Source organism: Vanessa cardui, chromosome 8 (genome assembly GCF_905220365.1).
Source record: "Vanessa cardui chromosome 8, ilVanCard2.1, whole genome shotgun sequence".
Taxonomy (NCBI): Eukaryota; Metazoa; Arthropoda; class Insecta; order Lepidoptera; family Nymphalidae; genus Vanessa; species Vanessa cardui.
In genome coordinates this window covers 14552751-14564895 of record NC_061130.1, presented here as the reverse complement: position 1 = coordinate 14564895, position 12145 = coordinate 14552751, and the positions used below count along the sequence as shown (strand labels likewise).

The 12145-nt window shown below is 35.3% G+C and overlaps 1 protein-coding gene across 1 annotated transcript in view; it reads right to left on the bottom strand.

Moving 5' to 3' along the window:
- Positions 1–994: 994 nt before the first annotated feature.
- The window catches only part of LOC124532140 (protein croquemort-like), a 38330-nt gene continuing 27179 nt past the window's right edge, over positions 995–12145 (bottom strand). Inside the window, exons 4-11 of the mRNA XM_047106853.1 lie at positions 8143–8268; positions 5718–5927; positions 5323–5531; positions 4694–4802; positions 4137–4297; positions 3162–3266; positions 2254–2401; positions 995–1262 (exon numbers count right to left, since the gene is read on the bottom strand). Coding sequence (XP_046962809.1) covers positions 1104–1262; positions 2254–2401; positions 3162–3266; positions 4137–4297; positions 4694–4802; positions 5323–5531; positions 5718–5927; positions 8143–8268 — 1227 coding nt within the window. The 3' untranslated portion in view covers positions 995–1103. The remainder of the gene's footprint in view (positions 1263–2253; positions 2402–3161; positions 3267–4136; positions 4298–4693; positions 4803–5322; positions 5532–5717; positions 5928–8142; positions 8269–12145) is intronic.

Here is a 12145-nt window from a genome sequence, read left to right as displayed (position 1 = left end):
TGTTGTTTATTAATTTCGCTTTCACCTCTTAATAACTCGACTGATTACAATGATATTTTGCACAAAGATTAATCTAACGGAAACTAGTAGTTATTCAAAGGTTACGCATTCAAAATAGCGTGATACCGTATCGACTTTCAAGATTGGGGCGTCGAGTGTTTTTAAATAATTACTGTTTATTTTATCGCCTTCAACTGATTCTATACGGCACAATGTACCTATAGCTTTAACTTAGATCCTACGGCTTATATTAAGAAGGATAGTGTCTAATGCTCTAAATGCTTTTAACAACAGATATAGAAATCACACGAGTGAGTGGAACAGAATCATAAATGTTACGATCATATGTACAAAATACCCGATTATTTTCCCACACAAAGACAAATAGACAAATTCTTCAAACATTTCGTTGACCAAACTTACTATTTAATCCGACAGATAAGAAAAACACTTCGCTTTCATAAACACTTCGATTTCTGAAACGCTGTCAATGCCAAATTGTGACAGTTTTAGGCTCGATCAGCTGGATTCCTATTGGTTGGCATAGTCACTGACGTAATGGGCGACCAATGAGCGTTCAGTATTGAATCCGACTTTGACAAAGGATTCAGAATCTGAAGTTTTCGTATTTCGAATTCGAATCTCAAAAAGGGAGTTTTTCTAGAAGTGTCAAGTGTAATTATATTGCCTCGTGTTGTTCATTTGAGATTTAAATAATGAAATATTTATGTTTTTTACAGTTACCATCTTATAATGGTTAAGGTAAACATAGGTTACATGGCGATGTTCAGCAATAATTCCATCATGTGTGTTATGTCTGTGCTGCCACATAACTTAGTAGGCTATTTAGAGTAAAACAAAGGACACATATTTAACATCCAGAGGCAACAATACGCACAATATACCATGCACACACAAGGAGAATATTTTGAGCTAATTAAAACATAAATTTTCATTATGAATACCTCAAAACTATTAATTATATGAGGTCACATTCATGGCACTTCTGAAATACTCCCTGTTCTAAGATAAACTGTGGAAGCGAAAGAGCGTAACATCGGTGTAAGTTTGTATAATAGTCCCTAGGTATACAGCAATAAGAATCATAATTTGTATTCTTTCAATTGCAGAGCGAAGTCCTGCTTCTTGTCGACGTGACTCAAAAACTTCTGCGATGCTGGAATATCCGCATCCTTTAACCTCTTTAAGGCGTACTTTCGTATTCTGCACACACCAGTAACGATCAGGCATAAGCCGAGTGCCTGGAAAGGAGAATGGAAAATATAAAGGTAACTATGGACGATAATCACAATTCAATGGGGTACGTTTACTAAATTTTGATTCAACGATTTTTGATTCAAAAAAACACCAAAATTTATATCTGTTGGCTTTGAATGAATGCCATGACTTAATTGATATGGACTGTTACTTATATAGATGTGACGTCACCAAAATGACTATCAGCGTTTTTTGCGGGAGTAAAAATGTTTTAATTTTAATTTCATTTTCGAGCAACAAAGGTGTTTATTTTGCGAAAATATATTTTTTGTGACTTTTTATGAGGATATACAACATTTTGAAGTACTATTTTAAACACCGTAGAATACTCTATTGTATTGTATTTCCTTAATTTTTTTATCAAAATTACGTTTTAGGAATTGTGAAATCTACGTGACTATAGGAATTGTAATATTTTCGGATTTTGTCTTTACCATTTTCTATAATAACGTTTGAGACAAAAGAGTAAGTATTATTTCTTGTTGGTTCTTCTCGGTAGATACTAACTTGACCCTTCTTATTAAGTATCTGACATTATTTAATAATATTTTATCGTTTTGTAAATCAATAATAACGTAATATATTGTTTATGACACAAGAAACATAAATCAATACACAACACATTGCAGGTATAGAATATGTTTCTTGTGTCTCTTTTGAACAGTAGACTTCTTGGTCTTGTTGCTAGTTCAAAAACATTATGTAGAGGTACAAATATCGGGTCAAATTTGTGTTATCTATTAAAGTGTGAAAGTTGCCAGTGGTAACATTCCCATTAACCGTCAGTAAAGTTTTTCTTTTGTTAAATTTGTCCAAAAGGATTGGCATCCAATGGAATCGTAATGTTGGTCGTAATGTTGGCCAATCTCTCAGAACAGCCAACATGATGGCCGAAGACATCAATATCTAAAATGTAATTTTTTAAATTACTATTAAATTTCTAAAAGTTAAAGTGTTCATAAGAAAGTATCTTACAATAAAAAAGTAGCACCCGTAGGGGAACCAGTACCGCACGCCGAGCGCCATCGCCGCGAAGTTGGCGTAGTGCTCGTCCACCGTGATGTCTTCGCGGAACCAGAACATCGGGACCAGGGTGTCCGCGTCCGGCAGCTGGTTGTTGAGGCTGAGGGCGCCGGACAGATGTTAACGAGCTCTAACAGATGTAACTTCACTCAATCCAATCTGAATAAACTATCCTCACGCGTCATGTTGTATCTATTTGTGAAACTTTGGACAACATCACATACATTACTCTGACCCCAATGTAAGCTAAAGCACTTGTGTTATGGATAATCAAAAGTAACAACGGTACCACAAATACCCAGACCCAACTTTTGGTGGCGTACCCACAAAAACCGGTGTACACATTACTCGACCACGGAGGTCGTTTATTTTTAACTTTATTTATCAAGAATTGAGTCGAGATGGCCCAGTGGTTAGAACGCGTGCATCTTAACCGATGATTGCAGGTTCAAACTCAGGCAAGCACCGCTGATTCATGTGCTTAATTTGTCTTTATAATTCATCTCGTGCTCAGCGGTGAAGGAAAACATCGTGAGGAAACCTGCATGTGACAAACTTCATAGAAATTCTGTCACATGTGTTCCACCAACCCGCATTGGAACAGCGAGGTGGAATATGTTCCAAACCTTCTCCTCAAAGGGAGAGGACGCCTTTAGCCCAGCAGTGGGAATTTACAGGCTGTTGTTGTTTGTTGTTGTATCAAGGATTGTGTTGCAATTGTAGATAGATTTTTATTACAAGTACTTTGCTTTAGAGCTTATCCGTCTTATGTACAAATTCAATGTCAGCTTTAAGTTACTAAAATTATGTTGATCTTTATATAATGACAGCGTTAGAAAACGATGATAATGTCCACGAACCTGATACCGGGTATGTGTCTGACAAGTGCATTGGCTTGTAGCTGCGCCGAGATGGCCAGGGGCATGCCCGTGACTGGTTCTATTGCCATCTTGAAATTGTGGTTCCTGTAAATGATAATAATCATTTGATAATCTATAAATATATATATTACATAGCTATAAAGTTATAAAGAAGATACCTAGTTCTGGCACTGTATATTATTATAAGGAGAATTAGAACTAGCGCGAACTGGTAACTTTTGTCACGGTGACTTTAAAGTGTTTGTCACTGTCACGTCACGTTTCCAAAGCGGAGTGTGCTCATTAATAGAGACAGTGACAAAACATTTCCGAAATCGAAGTGTGATTTGCCACTATGGATTTCGAAGGGACGGTGACTCCCTTGGTGACGGGAGGGAAGACTCGGCAGAAAAAGAATTTAATTTTCACGTGAATATCTGAATACTCTTTCAATTTTTTATCATAAAGAGCTGGTCTCTTTTCCACTTCTTCTATCATCTATATATAGAACATAATTATCAGTATCATCTTCACGAATGTTAACTTTTTGAATAGATGGTGACGCAATTTGCGCGCGCCAAAGTCAAAGTGCAGATAGCGCGACGAGAGTGACAAATTTGTCGCTAGCGGACACAAGTGACACCCAATTGTTACGACGTAACGTGCGTGCAACTCTATACATATTCATGGACTCGACAAGATTGACGAAACAGTCACCGTGACAAAAATCACCCATGCGCGGTAGTTCTTAGTGACTTTCCAAACGTCATGCTTCAAGCTGTCAGATGGCTTTTAAAATTCACTCTCTTTTTGACGGGAGGTGGCGCGAAATACGGTCAGGCGTATCATTGTTTTTGTAAAAATATTAGAAAACCGTAAATTAATTGAAGTATTTTAATGTTCATGATTATTATTTTATATTCTTTCGCATTGGAACAGCTTAGTGCCAAACTGATAATCATCAAGCATACTCACTCAGTTGGTTTCAGTCCCTCGATCTTGCTGGGGTAGTACGGATCCATTCCCAGGAAGTGTGGCCGAGTCACGAAGGCCGGGGCTCCGTACTTGCAAGCGGACACGTTCAGAGCTCCAGCGGCCATGCAGTTTTCATCTCGTACTTCATCACAATAGCACGCCTGGAGAGTGAAAACTTTACTTGCAATATTGGACATTGGATTAATATTTACAGGAACAGTTATTGGATATTTACAGATTGTTGTTGACAACATCACATACATTACTCTGATCCCAATGTAAGTAGCTAAAGCACTAGTGTTATGGAAAATCAGAAGTAACGATGGTACCACTAACACCCAGAACCAAGACAACGTAGAAAACTAACGATAATCTACATCGACTCGGCCGGGAATCGAACCCGGGACCTCGGAGTGGCGTACCCATGAAAACCGGTGTACACACCACTCGTCCACGGAGGTCTTCAAACATATATGTTTAGATAAATTTTGGCTGCATTTATTTGAAACTTAGTAAGTGATATGTATTCAGTGTAAATAATTTGTAAGAAAACTTACCATATTTGGGTATTTGTAGCCGTTATCAAAGAGTGAGTCATTGGCTGCGAATTCCACGCCCGGCAAGCCTTGCTTCACCACCGGCCCAGAATAAGCTAAGGACATATGTCTGTAATAATAACACGTAAATGATATTCGCCCTATGACATCAGCCTAAAGAATCAACTCTCTTTAATATTTCATTATTTTTCAAATATAGCGTAGCAAATTAGCCAAGATAGAGCAGTGGTTAGAACGGTTGCATCTTAACTGATGATTTCAGGTTCAAACCCAAGGCAAGCACCACTGTATATATGTCCTTAATTTGTGTTTATCTCGTGCTCGGTGGAAAGGAAAACAATGAAGGAAAACATCGTGAGGAAACCTGCATGTGTCTATTTTCGTCGAAATTCAGGCACATGTGTATTCTACCAACCCGCATTGGAACTGCATGGTGGAATATATTCCAAGCCCTGTCCTGAATGGGAGAGGAGGCCACAGCCCAGCAGTGGAAAATTTACAAGAAGATACTTTTTAGGGATATATTATTATTTGAAAAATACCTGACGGCGTGCACGTGATATTCGGCTTGTCTATACCCAATATGTTTAAATTTTTTATCAAATTACTTAAAAATATATTCCTCTTACGTGCAAAGGTCAGCCGCGAAGATTTGTATCTCAGGCTGATCGTCTTCCAACGCCCAGAGCTCTCCGGTAGTTCCCTTCAGCTCTCCACACTGGTCTCTGTAGACAGTTCTATTGGATTGCTGCCATCGCTCGATTTTACCAAGATCCCTGAAGTCTGCTCCACCAGTATTTGTGACGAAAAGACCATCCGCGTCTATCGAGCCATTGCGCTGTAAAGTTATTTAATAAATTAGGAACTTTATTTTATAATATGTAGTGATTGCCATTTTTTTTAATGAAACTGTATTCCAATCCTTTGGGAAAAGTGGTTACTAATACAACAAGTATGTGTAAACTTCAGCTAACCTGACCACAGTAAATACTAATCTTATAACGGCACAAAGAACATAACTTACTTTATAAAACCATCCAAATCTATCGAACGGTATCGTGTAAGGCAGGTGAGGAATATGTCCAACGAGGTCCAGAATGGGATCTCCGACGCCATCGAATAGCCACGACGAGACGTTGGCTTTCAGAAACATGTTCGTATGGTACGTGCGTAGAATCATATCCACTATCACTTTTAAAATTACCCTCTCCTTACGCAACGTATAGGCGATTGTCTAAAACAAATAAAAATATAGGTGTATAAGACAAATATAAGTTGATCTCTTTGGGATAACTAGACGCCAATCAAATCACATAATTTTAAGTCAGTTGGTTTTAAAGCAGAGGTTCCAATATTGTCAAATGAAATGTTCATACAAATTCAAAATGCTGATAGAAAAACCACAAATGTCGACTACCATTATAATTCTGGAGTACAACCTCATAAACTTGTTCCATAATAGAGATGGCTTGAATATAAATATGGCGACCGAATACCATCAAGGTCAGCCTAGGAATTAGAAGAGTTATCTTATAATTAAAATAATACACGTAATATATACAAATATTAACCCTACGTAGTAACAAGAGTAACAAGTTTATGTTTGCTTCTTGTATTCGTTGAGTGCGTATTACACAAGTCTTAGAATTTTAATTAATATTTTGAAAAACACTATAGTATATATAATTATGTATTGAGAAACGATATTTAAATTTTCTTCCGAGTGAAGCTAGCTTGGACTAGAGATAGCCCTTTTCTGCATATATTACCATCACATCTTAACGCTTATTTTGACTTCTTCACAAAAAAAGCACGCTACCTTCGATTTATATAAATGAAAGACATGTCGCTTTATAATCCTATTAACAGCTGTATGTATTTTTATTTCAGGAAATACATCAAAAATATTAAATTATATTGAAGTAATTTCACTATTTTTTGCTGCATTCCAGAGATTCGACATGATTATAAGAAATAAGATAAGATTACATTAAATAACATAGATATAATTTTATTGACTGTGAATTATTTAGAAATAATTAAGTAAATATGTTAAGCAGTCCTTATTATGTTTCAAATTATCAGATATTAATTGAAGTCATAATTACAATTAGTTCATACTAATTTGATAAATTAACATTTAACATTTAAAGTTCTTTAATTTCGTTTGTGAATATTGTTTGTGAATATCCGACTTAACATAAATCTTAAAACATAACTGAAATTATTATTATTTTTTATTATTCATGACTTAAATTAACATTTGATAAATCAAAATAAACTTTATTCAAGTGGGCTTTTACAAGCACTTTTGAATCGTCATATAATAATTAAGTGAAGTTACCACCGGTTCGGAAAGCAGATTCTACTGAGAAGAACCGGCAAGAGACTCAGTTACTCCTTTTCAACATTTAAAAAATACAATCATATTAGTTAAATACTATTATATATATGTAATGTATCCTGCCTGGAAGTCAACAGATATTAAATCCAAGCTTTTTTATCATCTACAAAATCTTGTATCGAATAATATGCCTTTTATACCAATTTAATTTTAAAAACGATTTGAATTTACGGCAAACGGCAAAGTTAAAAATGTCTGCGGAATTTTATTATAGAAATGGATACCTTGCCCCAAGAAAGATTTATTGACTTTGCGGAGTCGGATATTCACAAACAATATTCACAAACGAAATTAAAGAACTTTATTAATACTAAATTAATAAATAAAATTATTCATTAATATAATATTTATAGAAAAAAAAACGCCGGTATTAAGGCTCGGGTTCCATCATAGGACACTAATTACTGTAAAAAACAACATTGTAAATCTGTTTATTTGAAATGAGCAACTATGCGAGCTTCTTGCCATTCCTTTTTGATGAATGCTGCTTTCCGAAACCGTGGTAGTATCTAAAGATCTACGATTCAAAAAATTTCATGTTAAGTTTACTTGAACAAAATTAATTTGATTATAAGCACTATATCTGGAGATGACACTACGCTAGCTTACAATTTTCCTTATTTCAATTAAAGTACAACCTATGGAATGACTACTGTTTTTTGTGTCTTGGTTCTTCATTATGGCAGACTTCATAATGTTATAGCTTTAGGTTGCTCTAAGCTGTATTTAAATGCTCTCCCCCCAATGGCCTTGGAATATTTTAGCTTGATTTTAGCAGTAACATTCGGTGCGCGAGTTACATCGGATATTGGTTAGCAAATTGTGGAGGCGTTGCAACATATGCGAGCGTTAACTGATTTCTAATATGTCAGAAATGAATTTATGTACAATTCGTACATATTTTTTACAAGATTATAATATTGTTACATTTCTCGTAATCGTATATGTTAGTAGAGTTGATCCTCTGTTTGGAATTCAACTGATTGTCACAGGTCTTGTAAGGACAACCAAATACTCATAATGAAAAAAATGCTGCTCATCTCACCGCTATGATCGGGTTGATGCTGGTGATGTTATCAGACAGACTCCCGTTGGACATGTCAGGCTGGAAGTACCAGAACCTTTGATTTCTAAATGTCACCGTGTTGTTCTCGTTCCAACTTATGTTAACCTGAAACACAATTGAAGAAGATAGAATCATTAATATATAATACATACATAATTAATTACAATTATGTTAACTAGGTGTATCCACTAACCCGCATTGGAGCAGCGTGGTGGAACATGCAACAAACCTTCTCCTCAAAGGGAGAGGAGGCCTTAACCCAGCAGTGGGAAATTTACAGGCTGTTGTTGTTGATAATGTAATAGGATTTATATTTTCACAGAAAAAATGTCTACCGCTGATGCTGAACATACAACGTGATTTTCTTGTCCTTTAAATAATTAAATAAATAATAAAAAAAGAATTATAATCAGTCAAATCTATTAATCTAAATTGTGTAATACATAATCTTCAACACTAATTAACTGTTCATATAATTAGGATAATTACTAATTAATAGTGATTAATGATAAACAGGTAAATTTGATTGGAAGTCGTGTAGTGAGGAACAAAAATGTCATATAAAATTCTATATATTTTAATTTTGCTTAAATTTCCGTAGTAATAGATATAGTTTATTTAAAAAATACGAGCGACCCGCCCCGGCTTCGCACAGGTGTAATGCTGATACAAAATATACTACCGATTTTTTTATTTACGACATCAAATTAAAAGTTCTAAAATTGTCAGCGTTTCTTTACTATTTCGTCCATGTATTATGAAAAAAACCTTCCTTTCGAATCACTCTGTCTATTAAAACAAACTGCATCAAAATCCTTTGCGTAATTTGAAATATCTAAGCATACATAGGGACAGACAGCGGTGAGCGACTTTGTTTTATATTATGTAATGGTAAAGATGTTTAAGAGTTTATTGGTAGTGATATATCTCCTGGCCGATTTTTATTCCGGCGGTCTTCACATATGAGATTAGAGAATTTTTTTTATGGTATAGGTTAGCGGACGAGCATATGGGCCACCTGATAGTAAGTGGTCACCATCACCCATAGACAATGACGCTGTAAGAAATATTAACTATTCATTAATTACATCGTCAATGTGCCACCAACCTTGGGAACTAAGATGTTATGTCCCTTGTGCCTGTAGTTACACTGGCTCACTCACCCTTCAAACCGGAACGCAACAATTCTGAGTACTGTTATTTGGTGGTAGAATAACTGATGAGTGGGTGGTAGCTACCCAGACGGGCTTGCACAAAGCCCTACCACCAAGTTAATTGAATTGTGTATGACAATTTAGAAAACATAAATATTTGTCCTAACGCAGGTGCACTCTTCGCTCTCGTGATGGCACAGCTTGATATCCTTTCTGAAGCTCGTGGACAGATACAGAGTTATCGACAGAAAACTCAGAAAATTTGTGCATGACATTCTACGATTTGAATGAAAATATTTTTGGTGTTTTTGTTGAAGTAGAAACTTTTTGATAGTGACAAGTTCTAAATCTTCATTTCATTGTAAAGCTCCTGCAACCAGGTCGGCTTTATATAATTGTTAACTTGAGAAATTGTCAATTTTATTCCAAAAAATGATTTAATGTTATAACTTCCTCGTATTGACAAAATGACGGAAATACTATCGATAAGAAACTACGTCGTAACATCACTATTATCTTGTTTAAGTAATCGTACAGATTACTAAGGAGTGTAACGAATACGATAAGCTTATTAGAATTGGGATGGTCCCAAAAATTCACAAAACTACATATTTATTTTAAGTGACGTGATACAATAACGTCATGTTCTTAAAATTTAGAAGAGATAAAATGGGTTCTTTAAAGTTTTTTTTATACTATTGGTTGGCGGACGAGCATATGGGCCACCTGATGGTAAGTGGTCACCACTGCCCATAGACAATGGCGCTGTAAGAAACACTCCTTTCATCGCCAATACGTCAGCAATCTTGGGAAAGATGTTATGTCTCTTGTGCCTGTAGTTACACTGGCTCACTCACCCTTCAAACCGGAACACAACAATACCAAGTACTGATGTTTGGCGGTAGAATATCTGATGAGTGGGTGTTACCTATCCAAGAGGGCTTGCACAATACCCCACCAAGAATTTCACGAAAAATACTTCTAATAATATAACAAGCACCTTCTTTCCTTACTTTTTTACACTTATTGACTTATGCACGTGTCATTCATAATTCAAATAATTTTTTTACAAAGTACTCCCAGTATTTTGTTTCCTATGAGTTTGACTCGATCTATAAACTTCAATATTACACTATTATTAATATTAATAAGTTCTCTGAACGCTTTTACACGCGTTGAATTTGAATTAATAATGCATTTTTCATGATATGCCAGACTGGTTGACATTTGCAATTTTTTTATGGTGACATTTCATTACATTCCGACGGCGAGAAGGAAAACACAAAAACCTTACCATTAACGTATTCCATGATATTCGCTAATGGCTACACTACATTATCCTCTACAAAAGTCCTTGATGAATATATGTTTATTAATAATACAACGCTATTCGGCTTATCGACTTTAATCCAATTTAATTATTCATCCAAAAGTTGCGATAACATCTTCATCTACATTATAAATGGTTTTTTTGCACGAATCCTTAATCACTACATATTATAAGACATAATTCTCCGGCCGCGTCTATCAGTCTGTATGTTCGCGATTAAACCCAAAACTACTGACCAGAGTTTCATGTGGTTTTCACCAAATGACAGAAGAATTGATGAGGATGGTTTAGGTATATAATTTATTAAGATTTTTGTGTAAATAAATTGAAATAGAACGACTATTGTTAAACATGTCGGAAAAAATCAAGCCGCCAGGGAACTTTTTTTCTGATCAAAGACTATTAAAATATTGCATTTAATTCGAATCAGTGGTTTAGGTGTGAAGGATTAAAACAGATAGACATATGTCTTCGAATTTATAATATTAGTTCAGATAACCTCTTTAATAGCAAAAAATGACGATGTAAGGAATAGTTAATATTTCTTACAACGTCATTGTCTATTGGTGATGGTGACCACATACCATCAGGTGGCCCATATGCTCGTCGGCCAACTTATACCATAAAAAAAAAATTAAAATGAACTTAAAGTTTCGGAGTTATCCATATAATAATAATAATCGGACTTCACAATAGTAAAATTTACGTTTTCTAGGTAGTCTTTAGCGTTTGATTCAAATTCTCATAAAAAGTTTATTTTTTTCTATGAAATATTAACTATTACTTAAATCATCAATGCGCCACCAACCTTGGGAACAAAGATTGTCCCTTGTGTCTGTAGTTACACTGGCTCACTCACCCTTCAAACCGGAACACAACAAAACTGAGTTCTGTTGTTTGGCGGTAGAATAACTGATGAGTGGGTGGTACCTACACAGAAGGTCTTGCACAAAGCCCTACCACCAAGTATAAATCATAAAAAGTCTTAAATTTTAAATTAAAAAAATACAGGTATCGGCCTGGAGTCTGGAAGTTAAAAGTGAGTACACTCTCATGTCTCTGCGCTCTTTTCGGTTGCATTTGAGATCCACAAGATGGAAGTTGCACCAGTGTTTGTGCATATATGTCATGCTAGTCTAGTCTCCCTTGAACGCGGAAGAAATCAGCCAGGGCGACATCCATTATACGTTTCTTCTTCTTCTCCAAAATATTAATTAGAACTAACAGAAACATATATGCGAAATAGCCTCTGAATTTGTTCTTTTAATTTTTTTCCTAAAAAATTCCTTAATAGTAATTTTTTAATGATTTAACTTGGCGGACGAGCAAATAGAAATATGACCATAGAAAATGGCTCTGTAAGAATTATTAACCATTCCTTACATTGCTAATGCGCTTGGGAACTGAGATGTTGTTGCAATTATACCGAACTTGTGATAGGTTTATATTAACATTATACAATTAAGTTTCTAAAGTACCAATTTGTGTTAGCGTACTT